General features: G+C 37.9%; 2 protein-coding genes across 2 annotated transcripts in view; one reads left to right on the forward strand and one right to left on the reverse strand.

Annotated features, from left to right (window-relative positions):
- LOC140226559 (synaptojanin-1-like) overlaps window positions 1-23,312 on the forward strand; it is a 32,481-nt gene extending 9,169 nt beyond the window's left edge. The window contains exons 6-23 of the mRNA XM_072307012.1: window positions 2,122-2,218; window positions 2,947-3,113; window positions 3,410-3,491; window positions 4,920-5,072; window positions 5,658-5,823; window positions 6,101-6,289; window positions 8,174-8,276; window positions 9,065-9,205; window positions 10,159-10,351; window positions 11,228-11,386; window positions 13,078-13,234; window positions 13,568-13,652; window positions 14,521-14,739; window positions 16,038-16,119; window positions 16,639-16,807; window positions 17,624-17,847; window positions 18,522-18,713; window positions 20,448-23,312. Of these exons, the coding sequence (XP_072163113.1) occupies window positions 2,122-2,218; window positions 2,947-3,113; window positions 3,410-3,491; window positions 4,920-5,072; window positions 5,658-5,823; window positions 6,101-6,289; window positions 8,174-8,276; window positions 9,065-9,205; window positions 10,159-10,351; window positions 11,228-11,386; window positions 13,078-13,234; window positions 13,568-13,652; window positions 14,521-14,739; window positions 16,038-16,119; window positions 16,639-16,807; window positions 17,624-17,847; window positions 18,522-18,713; window positions 20,448-21,473 (3,604 nt within the window). The 3' untranslated portion in view covers window positions 21,474-23,312. The remainder of the gene's footprint in view (window positions 1-2,121; window positions 2,219-2,946; window positions 3,114-3,409; window positions 3,492-4,919; window positions 5,073-5,657; window positions 5,824-6,100; window positions 6,290-8,173; window positions 8,277-9,064; window positions 9,206-10,158; window positions 10,352-11,227; window positions 11,387-13,077; window positions 13,235-13,567; window positions 13,653-14,520; window positions 14,740-16,037; window positions 16,120-16,638; window positions 16,808-17,623; window positions 17,848-18,521; window positions 18,714-20,447) is intronic.
- Window positions 1-27,424, reverse strand: part of LOC140226560 (MYG1 exonuclease-like) — a 79,610-nt gene that overhangs the window by 36,774 nt on the left and 15,412 nt on the right. The window lies entirely within an intron of this gene.

The following is a 27,424-nucleotide window of genomic DNA, read 5'->3' on the forward strand; positions in this document are numbered from 1 at the left end:
CAAACATTTATTCTAATTCATCATCGGACGGAGTTGAATACTATTGTTATTCATTTCCGAACGTCAAAGCAAACATTAACTTCACCATCAAACGCAGTTAAATGTTACTGTTATTCATTTCGAAATTTTAAAGCAAACATCCGACAGTTATTTAGCATCGTATGGAGCAAAATATTACTGTTATTTACTTCCAAACGTAAAAACAATCATCTGACATATATTTCAGCATCTTCTGGAGCCGAATGTTATTGCTATTCACTTTCGAAAGTAAAAGCAAACATCCAACATTTATCTCGTCGTTGTACGAAGTTTATTATTATTGTTATTCATTTCCGAACGCCAAGGGGATAATTCGACATTTACCTTAGCATCTTCCAGAGCTAAATATTATTATTATTTATTTTCGAACGTAAAAGTAAACTTCCGGCATTTATTTTATCATCGTATACGGAGTTGAAATTCATTATCACTTATATCCGACCGTCAAAGCAAACATTCGACATTTATTTCAGCATCTTCCGGAGCCGTATTTTATCCCTATTGATTTCCGAACGCAAAATCAAATATCTGACGTTAATTTCAGCACCGTACGGAGCTGAATCTTACCATTATTCATTTCCAAAAGTATAAGCAAACATCCGACATTTATTTTTGTATAATACGGAGTCGAATATTACCATTATTCATTTCCAAAATTAAGAGCAAACATCTGACATTTATTCTAGCAGCTTACGGAGCCGATAGTTACCGCTGTTCATTTTCAAAACTGAAGGCAAACATCCGGCTTTTTTGGTGGCCACGCGGCCCGTCCGGCGTGCGTTTTTGGTGACGCGGGTCGCAAATTAACCATTCGCGAAATCGTGATTCGATTCGCGATAAGACTCCGCTAAATCGCTACACTCGGCAGGGGCTACATCGTCCTTTCACCAGGTCTCGTTACAAAACCAAAATCTCGTGTGAGTTCTTGCGTTACCTATCGTTAATTTTAACGAAACATCGTTAATTTGCGTTAGGGATCGTTACTCATCGTTACTCATCGTTACTCATCGTTACTACAAACGTTAATTTTCCCGATCGTTACTTTGCGTTACTAACGATTCAGGTGAAACCGCCTGCGTTAATGAAACGTTACTGTTGATTAACGCAAAGTTTATTTTGGTATATACTGTATGAATGTGACTTTTATTCCTGAAATGCCCTCCCCATTTAGTTGTGGGTATGTAGAATGTTACGTGATGATTTATTGTGCTATAGCAAATGTATTTTCCTACAAGCTGCATGCATTTCACTCTACTGTGTAAGATGTGTGGATGCTGCTGTGGCCCTATTTGTCAATTATCGATTATGAAAAAATATGTAACAACCATGAACAGGTATGCTCTGAGACTGTAGTACTTTAGGGTGTATCTTTGTCGCTAAAATTTTACATTTTGATTGTTACCTAGCTGAATTTGTGTCATTACAGCATTATTAACACATTTCTTATGCATATTTGTACATTTTAGAGTAAAAATGAACAGTTTTGTAGGCATATGAGAACTATATTTTCATGTTGAGGCGCTATTTAATGATATTTCCAGTTTGAAAAGTTTAAGATGTACAGTGCATGGTCCTTATTGCTACCAGGATCTGTGCTATTGATCGTATGTGAAATTATGAAATATTTGAAAATAAAAAGAAATGCTAAATGCTTCAAAAATGAGTACCGGTACTGGTGTTTTGGTCACTGGATTTTAACCATACTCAGTATTTCTCAGGGCAAGTGCTGTCAAATTTACCCATTCAGTACACATTTGGTATAAAGCATGGTGATATTCGTTCATAGATCTCTTTGACAGTGACAACATGATTCTTAATGGTGATGTTATAATGTTCTGTTGATATTGAACAATAATAATGTTATAGAAAGGAAACCTCAAATGACCATGTACCACATTTAACATGTTAAGGATGGACTGATTTTGCTATAACACACATTTTCCATGGACACCTGCCCGAGTATTCTCGGGACTCGTCTTGCAACGGGTTAAACTAATGGTATGATTGCTACATAAATGGAGATATTGTACCAGTCTCTCTTTCTCGCTTTCTCATTTTCATTCTCTCTTTTGATCCCAACAGGCATCTGACGATGCTCAAGTGTCATTATGGCAACCAGGCTATTGTCAATCTCCTAGGACACAAAGAAGGAGAGGACATGCTCAGCAAATCATTCCAGGTTAGACAATGTTTAATATACTAGATTGTGGGCAGTCATTATTAGTTTGTATTTGTTTGTTGTTGTTGTTGCAGTAGTTAGTGGATGTTGTGTGTTTAGAATGTCAAGTTTGTGTGGACACAACAATCCCCCCCCCCAAAAAAAAAAAAAAAAAAAAAAAAAAAAAAATCCAGCAGCAGAGATTTGCAACTGTGAATGACATTATGTTATGCACAAAGCAATTGAGTTTGTTCCTCAAGTGATACCACATTGCTGTTATAGAGGTGATTATTGCAGTACATCAATTGAACACACATTTACATGACATGACCTTCATCTAGCCATAATTTCATAGATATTTGTGTAATTTTCTACGTCCTTTCATGGTTGAATTGCAGGATTCTCATGTTGTATTGACTGAAAGGTCACAGTATGTTATTCTATATTGGTCTTCAGTTCAGATTAGCATTTATGATAAAACATTGATGTATTCAAACATTGATGTTTTAAAACATCACTGAGATTACATTGAGTAGTAATGACTTATCATGGATTTTGTCATAACCTTGCAAATTTCCCTGAAAGTCTCACTTATACCAGCATAGAGTAGAGTAACAATCTTTTTGCATTGTAAAGTCAGGAGCGGTTCTTTACTCTCGGCCAAACTCACTGCACGCACCGGATATATCAGACATGAAAGAGACACAAAAGTAGATAACAAATGATCCTCAATATGATTATTCACCCAGAATCACCTGCAAGCTTCCAGACACGCCCAAGACACGCCCCACATCCTCTTCGACTACCACCAGATGTGCCGTGGAAAAGTGGACAACATGCATGTACTGCGCAAGAAGGTTGCAAAGTACCTGGATGGCTTTGGATTCTTCTACAGTGATGGAGGCAATGTTATCCAGTATGAGTCAGCTCCTTCTTTGCCATTTTTCTTTATTTGATGTTGATGGAACCGTTCACCAATGTGTTTTTCATTTTCTCTCAGTCTTTGATAGTATACTAATCTAATGCTCTGTATTTCATAGCAGTGTCATGGCTATTTCTATTGCATTTATGCAATGCAAGCTTTCTGAAATGTAGAAACCATACGATCAAAGACAAGTTTTTGCCCTTATCTACTTGATTTTGCTGCTGGCTGTAAACTGTGTGTAAGATTCTTGTTGAAAGTTTTCTCTTTGATTTCTGTTTCTGTAATAGGCAGCAAACTGGTACTATTAGGACTAACTGCCTCGACTGTTTGGACAGAACCAATGCTGTGCAAACTTTCTTTGGACAAGATGTAAGTTGAAACAACAATGTGGATATTTTCATATGTCACCTTGAATACAGTCAATCTTACATCTGTTTCAGTGTTAAAGGCATAATTTACCCTTTGCAGATGAAACAAAAACCTGGCTTAAGTGCTTTAAAATAGTTCTAAAATATGAGTTAAGAATAGAAACAATCACTGTGAAAATTTGAATCTGTAAAATCGGTGTTAAGTATTGTTAAATATACAAAATGTGAACAATAGTTATAATAAAAATGTTTCCAGACTGAACCGTCTACAGTTACGGTTTAATGATAAAAATACAGATGTCTCCTTATATTTTAGGCTGTATCGCGAAAATTTTATTTGATAGGATGTTTTGTGGTGCAACAGACCTACACATATGCATTAAATGTCATATCCTGAACATCAATGTTCCCAAAGGTAAACAGGACCTTTAAACTTTGTCCAATTAACCTGTTGAAGATGGACAGATTTTCCTACGTGTATATGCATTTTCCATTTACCCCAGCCTGAGATCTTGGGACTAGTCCTCAAAGGGTTAAGAAAAGATGTCCGTGCACGCCTGTGATACTTTCTCTGTTATCCTAAGTGAATCGCTTTTGACTGTATTTTTTTTTTTTTAAATGTTGATATAACATTTGTCCTGCTGCTCAAAAAGCTATCAAAGATGGAAGAAACAAAACATGAACTATTCAGCTTGTGGCCATGCAAACTAAAGTTGTTTAGGCCCAGAGAGAAGGAAGATAAGTGTGCATACAGGAACATAGCAGCCACTGTGCTATCTAGTCCATATATAGATCACTGTTATGCCTTATGAGAGTGATACCGGTACATGTTCACAGTCTATGGGAGAGTAGAATTCACAGTAGATTTTACACATGAGGTTTAAATATTGCATTTCCTAGATCCATTCATGCTGCTTTCAAACCTGTAACTTTATCAGTTTAGTGGCATCATGGTATTGTTTCTGTACATATTTCTGCATACTTTTGTAGAATTTATGGGAAAAGTCATGTCTTCTGGAGTGGATTTTTGTCTTGCTTTTGGACAATATGTCCCATCATAGTTGAGAACTAAAGCTTTGCTGCATTAGTCTTTATCATAGTATTCCATAAGTTCTGCATCCATTTTTTTTATGACATCAAGTGTCAATGCCAGGGACCCATTTTATAGGGACATTTTCAATAAATGTAGTTACCGCAATATACTCACAGGTGGATGGTTCTTTCTTGGATGCTACTGTAGTAACTACAAGTTACTGACTTACAATAGTTAGAAGCCTCTTTTTGTAGTAGGTCCCGTATCATCGGCTCAGTGTGAAGGTCTGTTAAAACCTGTAAAAGTTTCTTACATATTTTATTTTTTATTCCTTAACACATTTATGTTTCATTTCATAATAAAGTTTGTCTTTATTGCTGTGAATCTTTCCTTCAGATGCTGAGTAAGCAGCTTGAAATCTTAGGAATGAATGACAAGCCTCAGATTGTGTCCAGATTCATTGAAACCTATCGTACCACCTGGGGTCTGAGTGGTGACCACATCAGCAGGATCTATGCAGGAACTGGTGCACTGGAAGGAAAGACCACTGTAAGCTGAAAAATTAGTCATTTACCAGTCATTTTTGAAAATATTCAGTTGATGCTATGTCTTTACCATTTGAACAATTTGAATTATATATATTAATTATCTCACATTGTCTATTCAGTGGAGAAATATGGTACTGATGATTATAGTGATAATGCTGGATAACAAACAGTTAATGTGTTCATCCTTCTCCAGTTTGGTCTTCCCTGGGCTTGATGTTCAGCCTCTTTCAGTGGAATCACTCATAGGAGAGCAAAGGGACACACTGTCCTATGCAATTAAGTCAAGTCAAGTCAATGTGTTCATCATAAAGTATTTTCAAAATTGCATGGATTCTCTGCTTTTTTAGGATGCTAGTGGAACTAATAATTCTTAACAATTTGCTTATATGGCAAAAGAAATCAATATCTAAAACAGCTGACTGTAACAATAACATAATTGTAAATGATAGGACATTGTGTCAACCATTACTACATGTCTTCATCCTAATCAACAGAGAGACAGAAATAATGAGCTGAGGAATCAATTGATATGGAACTTAGAATGATATATTTCTGATGTTTTAGTGCCGTATGTTGCATTAATCAGGCTGGAAAATTACGTGATGGAGCAAGATCAGTGACAAGGACCATCCAAAACAACTTCTTTGATGGCAGCAAGCAGGAGTCCATTGATATTCTGCTCCTTGGAAGCTCACTGATTGGCAGTCTGGCTGACAAGGCTAGTGCTCTCCTCCCCAGTAGTCACTTACATGGTGAGTGGCTCAATCTCCACTAAATATTAGTCTCTTTCAAGGCACTTCGTGTTCAAGTAACAGCGTCCTGCATAAACTGTCAAATAAAGTCTATTGTGTATATGAAAGAGGGAGTGTCTGTAAAATGTGAATGATCTTATACAAGATTTTGCTACTTCTTGTAATGTCTCTCACTTTAATAGCATTATGATATTGTTTCTTTTAGATTTCATGATTATTATTGTGTCTGATTTCTTCTCCTTTTCTTTTTAAAATTTCCCTAATTCTTTTCTCTCAGCCTCACCGGAGATTCTGAGAGGAGTATGCGAGAGGGAGAGTGAGTTCACATCGGCTTCAAGGTTCAGGATATGTGTTGGGACTTGGAATGTGAATGGGGGCAAGAACTCACACAGCATTGCCTTCAAGCATGAATCCCTGGCTAACTGGCTGCTAGATAACCCACAGATTGTGGAGGAGACAAATCAGGGTAGGCTGAACAGACCCATTTGTCAGATGATATTGTTCAGAAGGAATCATTTACACTTCCCAGATGTCTGTCAATATCATTAGAGGAGACATTCTGGCTTTAGATATAAACAAAGTCTGATTTCTGTGCAGCATTAGTCATTATAAAATGGGTTCAAGAATGTAGCCAATTGGAAGCGCTGAAATGAGTCACGTGTGCGTGCATTAATTCTTCAGGTATGCACTAAAAAGAGTCTCTCTTCCACCTCCCTGGCCTGACGTACGTCACAATGTTTACACTAGCAGTGCGCACTCAATCAGTTGTTACAAGTGCGTCACGCACTACTATACGCGCTGTCAATCCTGTAAACAACTTCTAGTTCGGGCCGCGGGCTGCCACAACAGCCGGCGGCCTTTCTTGTGCATAACAGTACGTGGCGTACGTATACTCTTATACGTACGTACAGTACTTATGTGCGGGATTTCCGAGTGCGACGTGCGTAAATGTTTGGGACGAACATCTTCGGACATCTTAACTTTTGAGCGAGTGCTACATGTAGCTGACTGGTATTGACCCACAAAGGTACGTGAATAATGCTGTTAGTTTTCGACCCATTTTATAAAACAAATGATGCACAGGATTATTTCGTGGCGTTAGTGAAGGTGCGGCGCTCTCTCGAGTATTGACAACGGTTGCAAACATGCACTTGGCTGCGCCTCGTGCATGTCGCACCATTGTCAATACTCTCGAGCGCGCCGCACCTTCACTAACACACTCTATCCTGTGCATCATTTGTATAATAAATTCCATCAAGTTGTAACCCTCACCTCTTTTTAGATTTCAGATCAACAAATCATTGGAGGAAGAAAGAAAAGGAATAAATGAATTCAAGCAAACCTGAAAAATAAGGAATACCACTGCCCGACAGTTTATACATACTTTGACCCAATTGCTGATCTACGTAGAGATGACATCTAATAGTGCCTTGCATGCAGTGAAGGTGGTGCATTAGATGTCAACTATTCTGCAGTTAAAACTTGTTGGTAACATCAGGGAGGTGCTAGAGAAGGAGAGGCAACTAAAGCTCTCCTTTGAAGTCATGCGCGGCACCGCCGAGAAGTTATGCGTTCAACTACAGGTGTTACCCATGTGCTTTGACAAAAGAGAGCATCAATAATCGGGACTAGCGCTCTCACATCTAGAAATATTTGCTCCTACTGCAATTCGCTCTCTCTTTCAATGTGATGGCAACAATGAATTAATGTACCTTCAATTGGAGCAGCGAATCAAAATGCAATGTAAAATTCACAATTTTAACAGCAAATAGTTTAAAAACACGCTGGAACACGCTTTAACGGAGTACTTTATTTGAAAGATCAAAATATCCCCTTATTAACAGATAGAAAATTAACATGCGGAAAGGTGCGCATTATAGAAAAAATTAGGTTTTTATGAGGGCCTAATTTTCATTTCCTTTCGATTTGCGAATTACGAAGAAACTAGAAATACATGTTGATAACATTGAATTCTTTCCTAAACTATTCTAAATCAATTCGAGTATTTCATTTAAAATTTTGCGGTGAAATAAAGCTTGTAATTCAACGAAAGGTGAAATGCGTTCTTCGTCTCCGAACTTCGTCTTGCAACTAGAGCGGTGCCGAGCATGACTTCAAAGCGTAATGGAATGCTAGACATCCCATTGTAACGCCTTGAACCCAAACATGTGTTTGCATGAATTACGAAAAGTTGCCACTCCATCTCTGTAACACCTCCCTGGTAACATTATATCTTATACATTTTGAAGGAGGTTTGTGTTCTTTATTCTCCACCTCCAATGCTGAGTGACTATTTCCTCTGTGAGAAATGACATGTTTCAATTCAGAATGTATTTACTATCATTTCCAGGTTGCTCAGAGCTAGGAGTGGATTTCAGTGTACCCAATGACATCTATGCCATTGGCTTTGAGGAAATGGTAGACCTCAATGCAGGGAATATTATCAGTGCAAGGTGAGAGGGAAGTTCATTGCTCAAAGGCAAAGTTCCTCCAACCAACATCTTTAGAATTAGCCAATGCAGAAAGATAAGTTACCTACTATAAAAGGAAAGGTTCAGGGAAATTAGTCAGTCCATTTAAATGGTAAGAATTTATAATACCCCTTATTTCTGGTTGATTTCATGTTCCACCCTCTCTAAGTGGAATGATTTGTGATGTCACAGTAGTGGGACAGTGTGAAGAAAATGTGATAGGAATTGCATATTTGCAAATCTGTGTTTCTTCTGAAAAGATCAATTTCTTTATCATCTTTTACTGAGATATTTTATCAAATAAAGGGGAAACTCAATATAATGAGGAGGTCAGGACCAAGCAGTTTTCCTCGTTATAGCCGATATCTCATTATATCAGTTGGCATAAAAGAAAATAACATAAAGACACTGGTTTGTACGTGTGGGACTACAGATCACATTTCAGTTAATACTGTTTTAATTTTTGTGAAAACAAAGAGCAATGTATGACTTTCAAATTAAAGAAATAATAGAGCCAAACTCTGGCAATTGTGCCATCATGATAGAGTTTTTGTATTAGTCTGCTGTCAAGATTGTTACATGATTTGATATTAATATCGTGCCAATTTACACAAATTCTTCTTTTATCTGTCAAAATAAGGTTTTCCTGCATTTCATATAAAGTGACTGGCTACTCAGTAAGGTTCTTTGTTAGTTATACATCATGAGGTGTTATGGATGACCTCACAGAGATTTGTTATGTTTCCCCCTCATATTCTCACCATTTACAGCACAACAAACCAAAGAGCATGGGGGATTGAACTGCAAAAGACTCTATCCAGGGACAACAAGTATGTGCTTCTGGTCTGTGAACAGTTAGTTGGTGTTTGCCTCTATATCTTCATTAGGCCCCAGCATGCTCCTTTCATCAGGTGAGTCCAGGTTTTGAGAGTTTTGCAAACATAACGAACATGACATTATGAACGTTTGGAATAAAGTGATGTGTGCTTTTTGTGTAGTGCTGTAACTGTGTGTTATGTCAGCAGGTTCATGGCGAGTCAACTGTAATAAAATATGACCCAGGGAATGCTTTCTAAAACGTAGTAAAAGCAAAATAATATCATATCTGTCTTCATGAAATGTTTAGTTTTATTCTTACGTCTCAGGACATACATTTGTGCTGGTGAGCTGTTGAAAAGCACTAAGTCTTCATTCCACCTGAAGAGTCTGCATGTCATACTGTATGTGTGCTGTGTTTGGCAGCTTGTTACATTTTGTGAAGTTTGCAAGTGGAATGATGTTTACAAAATTAACAACTCACCGATATATGTGTATTGCCTCCCAATACACAAATGCTCTGTATATTGTGTCCAGCATCACATGTCCCCGATGAAAAAACATTTTTTATGAGAACAATTTGCAAACTATAAAATGAACACATAGTAAATTTAGAATAAATTGGGCATGCAGTGTACTTATGAATGACACGAAGACTGATGCTGTGTGTAATTGTGACTTTCATTTGTTGGGAATATGCAGAATAATCTCACCTCAGTAAAACATCAAAGTAAAATACCAAGGGAGATACCATACTCGTGTAATACTGTATACACCAGATTATTTCTTGAGTGTGATATTTTGTAAATTGGGAGTTGTAAGCCCAATTCGTCAGTGGTTGAATTTGCAATTGAGAACCACAATGATGGTCAAAAACATCCCTAAATAAATGATAAATAATTAAAATAAATAATAAAAGATAAATGAATGTTCCACCCATGTGAAAATGCCTCAAAAATGAACTTTTTCCCCCCAAAGTGGTATGTGACAAACCCGAGTGTTTTGCATGATGTGATACAGTGCAGTCTGCATATGATTTCTTCCTCAGGGACGTTGCCGTGGATACGGTAAAGACGGGTCTGAAGGGGGCGGCAGGGAATAAGGGAGGGGTAGCCATCCGTTTCATCTTCCATGGTACCTCCATGTGCTTTGTGTGTGCTCACTTAGCAGCTGGTCAGTCCCACATTAAAGACAGGAATGAGGACTATGCAGAAATCAGCTCCAAAATCATGTTTCCTATGGTGAGCTATTTCACATTTGATTTTGAGCATATCACCAATAATCCATCAGTGCCAACTTGTCATAGGGAAAGAGTGATTCAGATAAATGTTAAAGAATTATGCTATAAACATGGATTTTTTGTGAAACACTGTACCTTTTGAAGTGAAAATTGTGTTGTAAGATAATTGAGAATTTACCTGGGGGTTATCTCTTAAAGGGACATTCCAGATGATATAAGATTTCACATCATGTACATTGTAGTGCATAAAGAGAGAGTGCCATGTATAGATTTGTGGAATTTATTGTGGTTTGAGCAGATCAAACCAATGCTCAAAAAACCCCAAACATAATACACTGAAGAAAGATGATGACATAGGAGGCTCACATATTCCAGTAATGCAGCAATATACATTGTAATTTATTATATTACCACTTGCTCAACAAGTCCAGCTGTGTAGAGTTTATGCATGCTTTCTTCTTTTGTTCTGCTTCCTTGAGCATCAAATCATGCATTATGGGCAAGCTGCTTTGTCATCATCCTTGTTCACTGTGATTAGTTACAAATTTTGTTGAAAGTGTATCTGCTCTCCAAGAGGGCTCTGCCATTATCATTATCATTAGCATTGCTTATCATGATCATGTAGACATCCATAAACACCTGTGTCAGGAGGACATTGTGAGTAAAGACATCTTGTGTGAAAATGTCCAAGGATCTAAGCTCTTGCTAGGATTGGGGCACATGACCTTTGTTGGAATGTCCAGAGCCTTATAAATCATACCACAGTGCTTTATCTACTATTGTATTATCGTATTTTGAAAAAAGATATGGCATGACAAAAATGAAACTAATGACTTCATAGACGAGATATTGAGTGGGATTTTTTTTTCTTCCAAAGGGTCGCACACTTGACAGCCACGACTACATCTTCTGGTGCGGCGACTTCAACTACCGCATTGACATGGACAATGACGAAGTGAAGGACCTTGTGGTCATCCAGGATTATGAGACCCTGAAGGAACATGACCAACTCTTGGTGGAGAAGCATAAAGGCAATGTGAGTTTACGTTGGTACTTGGTTTATGGATAATGTGACAAAGAGGGAGAGTGAAAAAGAGAGCAAAAACAATGAAGGATGGAGAGGGGGAAGAGTAAGAAAAAAGAAGAGAGCTAAGTAGAAAGGTAGAGAGAGAGAGAGAGAGGGGAAAAAAGGATAGAGGTGGAGGGAAGCGACTTCTGAATGTGGGAAGGGCTGAAAAGAATGTTTGCTATCCTCTCTGTCTAGAAGTTTATCCTATTCCATTTGTGTTATTAAAAAGAATTGGGGATCGGATTGGGATCTTGCAGATCACATTGCTAAAATAAAATAAAAATGTGAATATGTGCCCATTACAAGAGCATTGGACTGTGAGGGTTTTGCTATATCTGGCAGAGCATTGCTTTCGAAAGTCACCAGAGCATCAAGATATTTCAAAGTTTGCTTTTCATGTATGAACATAACTAGATCAAGAAGTTACATGACATGAATATTGCAAATGGTAAATCTTACCTGAGAGATTTGCCTGTAAGCAGAAATATAGATGTGAGATATAATTTCACTTTCTGATTTATCGACAATGTGATAGTACTTTATAGTGTGTATAGTTATTGGTAGATGAAGGTAATCTTACCACATACAGTATGTTATGTCTTCTGTGTGCTAGAGAATACAGGGGAAATTCAACATCAGCTAATTAGAATAACTTCTAGTGTTCTAGTCTTTTGTAGTAATTTTTCTTTTAACCAAAACTTTCATTTATCCTTCTGAGTCTAGGAAGATAAGTGAAAAAAAGTTATGTTGAACAATCCATTGTGGGGTTATCAAACCGAAATGGACCAACTTGACTATGATATGCCTTATCATCTGTGACAACAAGCTGCTATTCATGCTGATATATTAGTTGAACAGGAGATATGTTCATTGATTTAACTCTAAAAGGGCCGGGGAGGGGGGGCGGAATCCGCCCCCCCTCGACGTTTCGCGCTATAATTCTGTAACGCGAGAAGGCCTCATTGCGAGGCTTCTTGACTTTGTTTGTTCAAGTCTCACGCAAACCAAATTTGCGACGTCCGTGCATACTTTTGCGAAGCCACGCCTGATTTTGTAACGGAATGTTGCCCCAAAACGGGCGCAATTTTGTGATTTTGTGTACATTTCCTATGGAAAACAGTGCTCTGTCATGAAAGTCATAAAAACCTGATTATTTTTACAATTAATCACTTTCATTGATTACTTTTGTGCTAATTATGGTAGAAAAGTGGTCAGTGACAATTTCCAATGAAAAAACAAAGAAAAAAAAAGTTGAAAAACAAAGAAATACATAAGAAATTCTGAAAACAATAAAATACATAAGAATTGAAATGAGTTTTGGAAGTTTTTGTGATGTACAATTGTTGAATATGCTAAAACAGATATACAGATCAAAAATTAGATTCTCAATGCTTTTAATTAAGCTAGAATATGATCTTGAGCTTAATTTGCATAATTAATTAAATAAAATTAGAAATTGATTGTTTCAAAAAATCTTATGACACAATCTTGTAGATTATGACGTGGGTCTCACGCATGCAAAATTTCATCGCGATTGCACCACAGATGGCCGATTCCCCCCCCCGGTCTGAGCATACCCAAAAAAGCGCGGCCCCTTTAGGGTTAAGCAACAGATATTTACATTGTCTATCCTTTTTTTTTTTGTTGGTACATTTCAGACATTCCAAGGATTTGCAGAAGGCAACATCAGCTTTGCACCAACCTACAAGTATGACCTCTTCTCTGATGACTATGACACCAGTGAAAAAATGAGAACTCCTGCCTGGACTGACAGAGTGCTGTGGAGGCGGCGGAAACCATTTTACTTCCAGCAGAGTGCCGATAGTAAGAAACCATCTTCCTTATAGATTAAACGAAATCATTACTGTGTCTGTTACTTCAGTGAGAATAAAGAGGAAAGCAGTAATAGTGAAACTGCTTTGATAGTCAAATGTGGAGAGGAAGGGGAAAGAAACATACTAGAGGACAAACCACATTTTATCAGCATGTTACTAAACTTACGGGTCTTTAGAGGTAAAAGCTTGCTGTTATGTCTTTCAAGATTCTGGAAAAGAGTTCATTTGATGGTTTGATGGTGGTGAAGATATGTCATATGTGAATTTATTCACACTTTTTGTTACATTGCTTGGTTTGATTTTTGTCTTCCAGATCCGTTTGAAGCCTTCCCAGACAACTGGGATCCTGGTCGTGTGCTCCACTATGGCAGAGCAGAGCTGAAGACTTCAGATCACAGGTGGGTAGGACTTCTGGGGACTAAGTCAAACTCTATTTGCATATTTATTTCAATATTAAAATGGTTACCTGAAGGTTTTGAAAATTGAGCCACCTCATTAGGCCCATTCACACTTATGGTGAAATACTGCAGTATTTTGTGATGTGAACACAACATGCTTTGAAATAATACATTGCAAAAATGAATTGTGAATTGAAGTGTGAATTGTGTCATGAAATATCACCCTCCTCACACTGTGGTGTTCTTCTTATGTGACCCGACACACTTACTGCCTTTTCCCCAAGGGAGATATACATAACGTCGCTGGGGCGACAAGACTGCTATTATCTACAAAATGTCAAATGGTCAGGAGAGCAAAAAAAAAAAAAAAAAAATGTCAGCCAAAGCGTAATATCAAATGAGATAGCCTTTCCTATGACATGCCATGGTGGCTTCATTTTGGTTGTAAGACAGCTAGGATTTGAACAGGACATCACTTAATTAACTGATTATCTGACCATTAATCCAAAAATGTAATTTTCACCAAAATTTGAGATACAAGGATTTGTCACCCCAGCAACGATATGCTCAGTGCTTTAACACCTCGTAGATGTGTACTTTTAGGCCAGAAATATGGTATTTTATGAATGAGAATGGTACAATGTGAAATACCGCAGTATTTTTTACCATGGCATTTCACCAATGAGAACAATGGCAACGAATTACCATAGTATTTAATACCATGGTAGTTCTAATCTGAATGCACCTATGGTTAAATAGTATCTTGAAACCATGTTTGGAACAACAGATATTACAACTATGGGTATTCTATGTCTGAAGATTACTATTCGCACAAAAGATTGAATGTTTTTGGTGACTTGTGCTGCAGGCCTGTGGTAGCCATTGTGGAGGTGGAAGTCCAGCTGGTGGATGAGGACACCAGGGAATCCATCTACCATGATGTCTTCTGTCAGCAGGGACCACCTGATGGCACTGTCATCCTGTCTCTTAGTGATCTCCATGGTAACCAAGGGGTGGAGTTTGCAGATGAAGATGTCGACACAGTGCTGGAAATGATGGCAGCTGAGGGAGAGGCCATTTTAGTCAGGTTGGATAATATCAGATTTAAGCATGAAACTTTGAGGAAATCACAAATTGTTATTATGTATTTGTTTATTTACATTGATTAATTAGTTAATTGATTAATTTGTTCATTCATATTGTATTTATTTATTTATTTATTCTTTTTTTTTTTTTTGGGGGGGGGGGAGATATATTTCTCGGTACATCTTGACTTTGAGCCCCAAGTTTGAGGTGAGGTAAGGGTACATTATTTGAAATTATAAAATGGGTTCTTCAAGAATGTAGCCAATAGGAAGCGCTGAAATGAGTCACGTTGGCGTTGTTTATTCTAGTCCCATTGCACTGCGTGTTAAATCCACTGTGGTTAAATGCTATTGCCGATTGTCTGTGCGCGCGGCGGCTCCTTTGAATTGCATGCATACATACAGTGTACGCGCTGTCAATCCTGTAAACAACTTCTAGTTCGGGCTACCGGCCGGCCGGCCTTTCTTCCCTTGTGCAATGGTCATGTGTGGCGTACGTATACTCTTATACGTACACTTTGTACAGTACAGTAGACCAAGCGTTGTGGGACCGGACGCGTACATGGAGTCACTTTGAAGGGCAAATCCAACGATTTAGCAGGTTAATTCTCACGCCGTTTTCAGAGTATGTTGTCTAGTAGGCCTATATGAGGAGTCTATATCAAGTCTTTAAGGTAAAGGGTGCATATTCTATGTAAAATAAGTAAGTTTTCATGCGGGAACTTAAGTGTCTGGAAACCCAACCCCCCATCATACTTACACTGTATGTGCGGGATTTCCGAGTGCGACGCGACGTGCGTAAATGTTTGGGACGAACATCTTTGGGCGTCTTGACCCACAAAGGTACGTGAAAAACGCTGGAAAATGCTGTTAGTTTTCGAATTTTCGACCCATTTTATAAAACAAATGATGCACAGGATTATTTCGTGGCGTTAGTGGAGGCGTAGCTCACTCTCGGGTATTTACAATGTAGTGCAACATGCACTTGGCTTCGCCTTGTGCATGTTTCACAATTGTAAATACCCTCGAGTGCACTATACGCCTCCACTAACGCACTCTATCCTGTGCATTATTTATATATTGTGCAATCAGTTCATGTTTGCAACTGAGGGCAATATTTTCTGAATCATGTTATGTCCTGGAGAAAGTTTTGAGGTACCTTTGTGGTAAATCTTCAACTCACTGCATGTGTGTATTTGGTTGTGTGTGTGTTTCTTGTCCACTGTCTTTAAGTAGGGTAATGATTTAGTACTGAAACAAAATCTAAACAGTTGCTCATTTGTATGTGTTTTTTGTGTAGGTTTGTTGGATCTGACATGTTGGTGACTTTCAGGAATGGATTGAGTGCTCTATCAGCAAGAGACAAGCTCAACAACCAACGGGTATCTCCAATTTTTGTCTTTTTTTTTTGTAATTTGGTTTTCGGCTCTTGCTCTTGCATAATGACTTTGATATGGTGATTAATATCCTGTAAGTGTGTGTCATTCAACCTTTTGCTTACATTATCCTTTTGTCAAAAATCAATCTGGATGGAATATTTGAAACTGGCACAATCCTGCATTTTTGTATATCAGGAAAACATAGTACTCTGTAGATACAATGTGACACCTTCCCAGGAACATCAAGAATAAGTGTTTGTCCAAGTCTTTCTAAAAATATAATGTGCAATCAACCTAATTATTTTAGGAGAGATGACATAATCTGACTATGAGCTAAGGAAAACCAGGTAGAACTACAAATAGTGATAGACTCAAATCTCCCTATTACATTTTGCAAGGAAAGTAAAGAGTTTATTGGGTTGTTCCCAGTTACTTGAATCAATTGTTATTGTACATGGCAAGAGTCCAGATTATAAGACTGTAGTAACAAATTTGTCCTTACTGTGTGGTCACTTTGGTCAGGTTGGGTCCAAGATGTTAGAGGTCAAACTGAAGACAGAGGATTGGTTAGCCCTGCTGGAGAAGGAGCTAGCTATGTGTAGTCCTAACACGGAGAGACTCTTCAACCCTGTTTCTAGCAGTCTACTAGGGGAAGCCTTCACCGTCCCTTCACTCAGCTTTGATGTGGAAGGTATCTCATATTCTTTTTATTCAAATCAATGATTCATGTCTTGAGTCGTTTTTATTGCAACTGATTGACAAAATGCCCTTCATCAACATGAATAAACACCAGTCATTCAGTCTTTTGAGTAATAGCCATGATAAAAAGCATTGACATGAACCAACTGATTGCTAGACAGACAATATATCCATTAGACTACTGAGCTTCCACCCAATAGCCAGTAATGATTCTGCCCCTTATGACAGCAGATATTCCATATTTATTCAACTGAATGATATATATATATATATATATATATATATATATATATATATATATATATATATATATATATATATATATATATATATATATATATTTTTTTTTTTTTGCGTTGTGTTTTGGTTATTACAACTTATTATCAGGGCTATACATCAAAGCACTGATTAATTGGTTTTGATGTACATTGATAAAGGGCAGAATGCCAGTCGCAATATCTCTTAATGTTATTTTTCTGTATTTTTTTTCTGCGCTTTTGTTGAATAGCCACAATCTTCTGCATATTTTCCTTCGTAACATTTCTTGTTATTATAATAGAAGCGTTTATACATGGAGCATGAACTTTTCTCTTTGCAAGTCGGATGAAGGGAATGACAGATAGGACAAGGGATATGCTGGAAAAAATGTGTACAAGCTTTCTGTAAGCTAACTACAAGCTACTGTACCTTCTGGAATTTCAGCATGTTTAATTTGCTTTGTTATGTGGAGATGGAATTTTGTAACAAAAGGAGTTTATTGGCAAACTGACAGCCAGTGCCCCCCCCCCCTTTGTCTATATTGCTCCAGATGAAGAAGAGAATGGCCAGGAGTTTGGGTCAGTGAAACCAGAGCTCCCTGCCCCTCTACTCCCTACGGTCAGTGGGTCCAGGTCAGGCACTCCATCCCCTACTGTTGAGCTGCTAGAAGGGGACCCAGTGGACAGACCCAAGAGACCGCCCCGCCCTGCCCGACCAGGCCGACCCCCTCCCAGGGGAGGAAATGAGGGTGGGGTAGATGGGACAGTGCCTCAGGTGAGCAGCTTGTGTTTTCTATATCTTTCAACTGCCTTGGACTGCCACATGAAGATGTGAAATCTTTCTGTCCCAAATGTGGCACCTCACTGAATTATTGGTGAAATAACAACACCTAAGTATCTTTGGGAGATGTTAAAGTTTATAATTATGATTGTTCTGATTTGCAGTAGCTGGTGTTATAAACAGATTAATTGCACAGAAATTCCATGTTTGCAGTAAAGAAAATTAAGTACTTGTAAAGGATATGACCTTGTAATCTGTCAACAACTGTTAAATTTAAATCCCGCATACCGAAATCCTCACTGTGTATCAGTTATGTTACATAATTTTCCTATTCTAATAACTTTCTTATGCCACTTAAAGCCTTGCATTGTGCTTTCTGAGACTTTAGCAGTGACATAGTGGTTAGAATAAGTGGATGATAATGAGATAGTTCATAAGGTGTAAAGCAGTCACCAAGCATTGTTAAAATGTATTTCAGACAGGAAGACGAGATGAGACTAGGAAGCTGTGAACCTACACTGCTTGCTCACTTTCCATCAAATCAAGAAGGCAATAACAAGTATCCACTGCATTCTGCATATTTTCAAATATTAAAATGCTGTGAGAGGCTGGAAGGTCTGTGCTGGATTGACCTGAGGCTCAGGCCGTATTATAAAACCTGTCCACAGATGCAGGCACCAATGCGGCCAGTGAGTGACCCACGTCAGCCTCCGACGAGGCCAGGACCCCCTCCACGCCCCTCCAGACCCAATATGCCACCTGCTAGGCCCCAGCCTCCTCCCCAGTCAACCAACCAGGATGTGGTGCTAAGAGACCAGGATGCTGGTCGGCAGAAGAAACCAGAGGTGCCTCTTGCACGGGTGAGAACATTATCTACACTTACAAGCTTTTTTCTTGTGAGTGTGCTCACACTGACATGAAGATGGCCAAAAGCAGCAAGATGAAATAAAACAGTAATGAAAAAGGAGGCCTCTCATACGTTTATGAACACATCATGTTTATCATGGAATATTTCGACCTTATGATACAAAATACACAAAAGTTTCAATTTTTCCCATTGGCTTAAAACTATTAATCAAGCCGGTTGGTAGTGTCAGTTAAGTACAAAAAGAGTTTTTCATGAATATTTTAAAACCAATGTTTTCCTCTGTCATGAATTGGTCTTTGCTGTTTGCCACACTTGAGGAATATGAAAGTGTGAATGTAAACCCTACAGAATTGGTACTTTACATAATCAAAAATAGAATGTTGTTCCATTGCATCATTTGTGTACCAAATTAGGTCAACTTGGAATCACTCCCCAGTTTATGCTTATTGTCAGTAAATTTAGTTGGAATCCACTTTTTCTTCTATGTACAATAAAAGGTGACTTGGTGCACTAGAGTATATCCTAAGCCTCAAGGCCCCATTCTGTAAAGCAGCACTCTTGCATGATTTGATGTAGTGAATTAGAAACATCAAGTTTTGAGGAGTTACATAATAATCATCATTCTAAAGCTCAAATAGTCTCATTCTGAATATTACCTGAGCTAAAAATCAAAACTAAAAAAACAAAGTTTTATCCTGTAATATGTTATTGGTTTTGAGATGAAAAATCACAAAAAGTGTTGAATTGTTTGAAATATAAAGCAAAGGCCTGATATCCCTTTGACGTGAATGATCTATTACAAAATAAGCAAAGACACACTCCAAACTGATTCTAAACAAGACATTCTTACAGAGTGTGCAAGAATGCGCTTTGAATAAAGACCTCAACATCATATATAGGGTGACGTACGTCTGACATGCTTTGTCTAACCCAACCATATTGGTTGATGATTTTCACCTCCCCAGTTCAACCAAGATCTTGATGAAGAAGTTGATTTCTTCTTCTGGTATTAGGACTGTCCCCAAAGTAGGTGTGGAATATACAGCATGCCTATCCTGCATCTGCTTGAAGAACAGGCATCTTGCACCAAGGTGCATGGATTTTTTGCATGCAAATGTATAGGAAAAAGGGGATTTGAGTAATAAAGGAAAAGATGACATCAATCAAGAAATAGCAACACACCATGAGCCTGACAGCAATACTGGATTTCCACAAGCACTCTATCATTTACTTGCCCCAGTGCTATATTTACTCTGTCTGTCTGTGAATTGATTTTTTTGTTGTTTTCGTGTTAGATTCCCAACTTTTTTTTTTTAGCTCCTTCACACTATATATTTGGCATGTCTGACCGAATTTCCTTTTTGTGCTTGCATTCACCCCTTCCTTGTAATAAATTTGTATGAATGCTGTTATGTGTGTTCATGTGCACCTTTGATTGCACTTACATAAACATTGTACTCCCATTATAACAAACACCTTTATGACATATTCTTATTACAGTGAAGTTAAAATTCAGGTCCAAAAATAATCACCCATATATGTTTATGTACTTTAATACTCTATTCAACTACTGGGTGTAATGAAATTTCGATATAACATAAAGAGAACCGCTGCTCCCGACAACTTTGTTATAATGGGAATGCACTGTACTGTGAATGCATAATTTTCCTTTACCTGTAATTCCTTCCTACACCCTGGCATGTTTTCCTCATGTGATCATTTACAGTACTCCATTATTAGTGACCCCTACCAAGTGAGCCATGATATGCACGCCAGCACCCAGGATGAAGCTGTTGTTCTCCTGCAACAAATTGGTGTCAGTGTACCACCATCCCTCACCTCCCCACCACCCGACACTTCCACCCCTAAAGTACCAACAGTGGCACCGCGATCTTCCGCTTCCCTCAAGCGAGCTAACAAGACTGCAATCACAAGGCAATCTGCAGTTGACGATGCATGCAATAACAATGCAGGTGCAGTTGACGCCAACATGACAGTAGATATTGGTTCTGAGGCACCCCCTGTGGTTGCTCCTCGGCGCCCGGTGCCTAGACCTCGAAGTTCTCTTGTTTCAGATTCTGATTCCTTTGTCAATCAGGATCTACAGGCTGAGCGACCTACTGCAGAGGTACCTCCAACCAGGGTGCCACCACCTGTGCCGGCCAGTCGCCCTCCACCACGACCAGCACCGCCAGTCATTAATAATGAGTCAGAATCACCAGCAGTTATGTCAGTGGCACCTCCAGTACCAGCCAGCAGACCCCAGAGGGCAGTCATCCCTGAGCCACAGCCTGTGACTTCACAACCTGAGGCAAAGCAGGTGCCATTTGTACCACCAAGACCTTCAGCTCCACCAAGGCCAACCTCCAGTGCTGCCACTGCTTCCTTCTCAGAGGTAGTGCTGGACAGTGAGGTCCAATCATCAGCTGGCAGTGTGAGTACTTTGCCCACTGTCCCACCACCTGTTCCCAGGTCGAGACCCAGTAGGCCACCACAGGCACCTGAAATGTCACCCAGCATGGAAGATTTATCATTAGAAGATGTTACCATGGAAACAGAGTCCACTGACAATTTTTTGAATGAGCAATTTGGGGACTCAAGTGAACCGCCAGCCATTAGTCCTCCTGAGCTGCCCAGTGGTGGTATTAGTGAGCCGCCCTCGGGGCCACCACCAGTACCACGCACCAGACCAAGACCGACTATTGATACCATGTCACCTCCTGAGGTCCCCTCTAGACCAAGTGTCAGGTAGACATCAACTTACACTCACCTGCACATGAATTCCGACAGAGTTGAATATATTCACTTGTAGTTTTTTTGTTGAAAGCAACATGCATCCCAGTCAATGAGAAAGCTGTGAAAATATATATTGTCATATTCCTGTGTATCAGGTTCAGAAAGACAAACATTATAAGGAAGTGGTGATGTGGAGTTGATATACTGAAATGTAGCTCTGGTTCAGAATAATTACAAGATTAATCACATGTATGCATGATTTCGAACAATCAAAATGAAACAGGAAATATCAAATATTCTGTATGAGGAACGTGAAGCGAGAGTGTTTGTCTGCACCAGCCCACAATGGGATTTTTGTGCTAGTGTTAGTGAGCTCAGAACCCACTATTTATGTCTGGTCTCTACATCTGTGTCAAGAAATCTTTTGGTATCAGTTTCCAGTCTAGAGTTTAAGTAAGAGCATAATTAGCTTTACTGTCAGAGGTTTGCATTTTCAAAGATGACATACATTTCAGCTGGAAGTCTCCCTCCACATAGGCCTTGTTTTTCATTTTGCAATGAGGAATTATAAAGTCTGCAATATTTTGTTGTGAGATATCTTCTTATTGCCAAATACGGAATGCAGAGTTTAGTTGTATATTCAAAATTATGTTGACAAATCAAATAATGTGGCATTACTACACATACGTGCTGTCAGTTCAAGCTAGAAGGAACTTGTATCAACCCAACCCCTTTGATGCTCTGGAAATAACATACATTGCCTGTTGAGGACCTGTATTGTACACCTTGGCACTGGTTTTAACAGCATCCCATTTGAGAAACACATGGGAAGGGATGTTTAGTGACACCCAGGACTAACAGTTATTCTGACTAAATCCATGCTTAGACTTTAAACCAGATTGAAACGTTCATTGTGAAAAGTTAACATTTTAGAACAGCTATGAAAAAAAACCAACAACACAAGCATAACTTGCACACCCAAAATTGTTTGTTAAAAAGTCAATTTTCTGGTCAATTCTCTTGTGCCTGAGCTACCTACAGCCACCCTTTCAAGAAAACAAAACCTGACTTGCCTTTCGCTGTCCATATCTGCATACTGTGTCTGTGTGTTTGTGTAAAGTGAAGTGAGTGAAAATTATGTGTTTCTTTTGCCTCATTCATATCTCTATTTTCCTGTAACCTGCCCATTTATCTCAACAAATACAAATCAATTCATTTAAACCAATGCAAAATTGTGGGAATTCAACTTCTTCTGCCAGTGGTGAGAGGTTGACTTTGCAAGACCTTTTATAGGTGCTTCAAAGATTAATGGAGTAAAGGGTCTGCCAATGATGGTAGATTGTTTCTCTTGAATGTTTTGCGTAGTCCCACATGCTTTAATCTGTGTTAGCAATTTGGATTTCAGCACTGTCAGTCGAAGGTGAAAGAGTCTTGTTTTAGGAATGGGAGTTTCTTTCTAGTTCCATCCAGTTACGTTTTGATGAACATATGAATTCATGCAATCATATTACAATGCAGGAAAACCTCGTTATAATGAGCTGATTAGGACCAGCGAAATTTCCTTACTATACTGATTATCTTGTTATATCAGTGATAAAACAAAGAGTGCAAAGGAATGGGACCTGCAAAATTACCTCGTTGTATCAGGTATCGTGCTCACTGAGAATTAATTATGATGAGATTCTGCTGTATTCATAATGACAAGAGACGGAAAACGATCAGAGATTTACATTGATTTTTAATGATTCATAGATTATGGTATACTTGTGTTGCTTGTAATTCCTTTGATGATTGGTGCTACTTTATGTCTTTGATCCTGGACAAAAATGAGTGGGAAGATGTTTCATTTTAGAATTGAAGAATGAAGATAGTTGTGACTTTAAAGCTGCTCTCAGTTTTAATTTCTTTTCCATCATTTTAGCAGTTTGAAAACTAAGAACAAGAGTATTGGTTTTATTTGTAGTGGCTTAATACACGCACATTGTAGGTGTCAATGTCATTTTACATTCCTTTGTCATTTGAATCATAGTAATGGCTTTGTATATGTATCAGATTTACCTGTGATGTGAACTTTGTCAGTATGAGCAAATAGGAGTAAAATCATCATATATTTTTTGAACATATTAAATTGCTCAATCCATCTGTGTCCAGATACTGTCCACAGTGATGCCAAGATATCTGACAGCCATTACTGACTGCAGTCTATTTATTTAGTACAAAGAAAATATGAAGTGTTTGAATAGTATATTATAGTGTTATCATAGTATATACATTGATATAAAAAGTGAAATATTGTTCCCTGTTACGGAAGGCCTATTGTTGTATATCGCTGTGTAATTGCTATTCTTTTGTTTGAAATAAATGTTGTAATCTTTCTGCTGCATAAATGTATATCAGATTGGTATGGGTATATTTGTAGATGTGAAACAAATGCTGAGCTTTTACTCTCAGTTTTTATTTGATTTTACAAAACTGTAGTGTTCGTATTTGATATTATATCTACTTAATTCAAAGAGACAAACAAAAGGTGATATTCTGATACCTGCCCAGTATTTGTGCAGGTATTGCCTCATCTTGAATGTTGGTAAAAGGAAATATTTGTTTACAGAGTTTGTCTTCCCACCAACATTGTAAGGCTGATCCTAATCAAGATTTTTTTTTTTCTCCAATGGATTGGATTTGTGATTGCGAACTGCAAGGGTGGAATGAGAAACAAGTTTTATACCTTTTCAAGAGGAAAATTAGTCAGTACCTACTGTATAAACTGTTATTTTCGTGAGGGTTTAATTTTCACAAATTTTGCGAATCACAGTTGGACTGTGAATTTAACAACACATGAAAATGTCCCCATACACTTTGGTAATAGTGCATTAATGTAAGTGTTGGCGTCAATTTGCGAAAACAACCCTGATGAAATAAGACTAAATAGATAAATAAATAAATAGATAAACAACATCTCGCAAAAAATGTCTAGATGGCCTCATTTGTGAAAATATCTGTATGCAAATATACAACAGCGTATACAGTACTGTACTTCAGAGATAAATTGTACACAGTGAATATTTGTTATGGGAGGTGATATTTTTTGACTTTTTATTTTCACCAATTTTAGTTGACTGGCAAAATTTGTGCAAATATTTACTGTATCAGGCCTGTGCCAAAGAGAGTACATATGTCATTTTAAGAAGATATAGAGCTAATGGTGAGCACACTCCAGTGCAGAATGGGCATGTCATTGAAATTGGCCAAAATGTGTAAAAACCATGTTTTCAGAGCCCTGATCTAGTGTTCGGTAGGGAGTATCTGTTTTAAGAGAAAGTGGCTAAGTTATACACAATTTCTTGTCATAATAGCAGGTGAACCAATGACACAGAAATAGAATCATGGCAGTGTTGATAGAGATCATGGGCTAAGAGATGAATGACAGTTTTCAGGCAAAGCCTTAATTCAGGCATTGGTAGTATCAAAGTCCAGATCCTTTTATGTAGCATTCGGCTACCTCTTCGTCTCCTTCTCAAGGAACTCGATTCATATATCGCTGATGATGATGTTTGAGCGGCTGATATGAGTAAATGTAGGTACGCTAGAAGAAACACGCTATCTCTGGTTGGCACCATCTTCATGTTGTTTACCTTCCCATAAGGCAGTGCGCGCGTGACCCGATCTGTGACCTAAAAATACCCGACTTCCGGAACCACCGCATTTGCACGTCACCTTTGCATCACCGCATATTTTATCGCTCAGTAGAAACAACTCGAGTGGTCGTAAAGTATGAGGTGCTGCGTTGGACAAAATTTGTGGCGATGCGAGGTGCTCTCAGTAGAAACACACTCAAAGTAGCTTCATGTACGGGGTAGATATATTTCAGACCCTCTCTTTCATTTCAACTGATATCCCTTTTTTTAAGAAAAAAGAGAAGAAATGGTAATAATCATCTTTGTTTTAGGAAACTGTTTTCCATGATAATTGTTCATTATGCCACAGGTATTCAACCAAAAATAATTCATAGTTACAGACATACCTTTGTCTATAACTTAAAAACAATTCCCTTCATCATTCCATAGGATTGGGTTATAAAAAATTTTGCCATATTCTTGCTTTAAGCTTTCTAAAATAAAATGTTGAGCAAGGGGAAAAAGATATATTCTACTGAAAATTTTATGAGACCTGAATATGAAAAGGAAAGAAAAAGCATACCAAACTCAATCAAATACCAAGCCTTTCTGCTGCAAATGTAGGTCTGCAAATAATGATTGTTATTGGCTGATACTCTTTGTTTGTCCATATGTACACTTGTAGTTAGAATGCCATAAACATGACATATTTTGTAGTGTATTTATATGTATGCAAATGATTGTTTCCTGCATTTTATCAATGAGAATTAATACTCCTGCTGAAAGTATTGACACTAAATCTGAGGACATAAATTTGCACTCACATCTACAGTTTTTAGGTATGCCATATTTCAGATCTTGTAAGCTTTATTATCTCTCTCATGTGTCTCTTTAGTGTAAACAAATAATACACTTACAGTTTTAAAGCTCCCAATGTCTTCAAATTTTGTCTTCTAAGGAAAACAGGCTTCCAGTGGTATTTTGAAATGTTACATTCCTCTTATTCAGTGAAACATGACAGCAGATGAAATTAGTATTGTTTCAAGTAAAACAGTTTTACTTACTATGATGTGCTTTCCTTTGTGTGAAATCACACCATGTTTGAAGTTTGCAATATTCTTCAAATATATGAACAAATGAATATCATTTAAGAGGGAAGATGTTGCTGTTAGAGAGAAATCACATACTTTAGATTTGTTTTCTTATTTTTGTTCATCTGTCAATCAATTTGATAGTGCAATATAGGCATGTCTAGCTGCTTGTGCCATGGTGTAATTGTAGTGTGTGATGATCTACTTGAATGGTTTACTTTGCCTGTTTTTCTGCATACCTCAGTTTCAATGTTAAATGATTATTAGGTTTAATTTCAGTCAGTGTCAGTTCTAACATCATTGAATGGCTGCGAGCACCACTGTGATAGAGAGTTACAGTATTTCTTGATTGGGAGTTAGTAACAAGTCATAACACATTTCACTTCTTTTTATATCGTCTCTATATCACGGTTGCATTATGTAATCGCAGATACCCAATGGTAAACAAGTGTGGCGGCTCCCCTGTGTCACTATTTTAGATATTCTGTCTGTCATATTCTGTATTTAAATGTATTTATAGCTCCATACACACCTACAAAAGCCCACAGCAATGGACAGCATATGAAGCCTGTGGAAATGAAGAAATGCTCAGTGTCTTGTACTGTGACCATCTATGAGAAACGTTGACAGCTTTGTTGTGGAAAGCAATAAAATGATGGCTAGGCGGTCATTCAGTGATACATATATGAAACAGTGTGGCTTTAATCTCATTCTTTCCAGTCAGAAAGAGATATACAAATGTATATGTATATAAATATATATATATATATATATATATATATATATATGAGAAAGGAAGGACTGAGAAAACGGTGCGTAGCTTTGACATCATTGTTCCTCTCACTGTTTCTCCTTTTCGGAAAAGCGCAGGAGTTGAAAAGTTGGTCTCCGCCGGGAATTGAACCTGGGTCATTGGCATGGAACGCCAAACCTTAAACCGCTTGGCCACAGAGACGTCATAGCGGTTCAGGCAGACCCAAGCTCGATTACCTGTTGGGACCAACCTTTCAACCCTTTATGCGCATGTACTTTTTTTTTGGGCAGAGAGTTATGAATATATATATAATATATATGTATATGTATATGTATATATATATATGCGTAATGTTTACATAAACATACATTTTTATGTTTATATATTTTGATTTGTTTTTCAATCTTTTTATTGATTCCATATTCAATTCAAATACTAGTGTGTTGTACATGAGAAATCAAAATACATACAGTGTATATACCAAAATCAACAGATAGATAGATAGATA

Source organism: Diadema setosum, chromosome 3, assembly GCF_964275005.1.
Source record: "Diadema setosum chromosome 3, eeDiaSeto1, whole genome shotgun sequence".
NCBI lineage: Eukaryota > Metazoa > Echinodermata > Echinoidea > Diadematoida > Diadematidae > Diadema > Diadema setosum.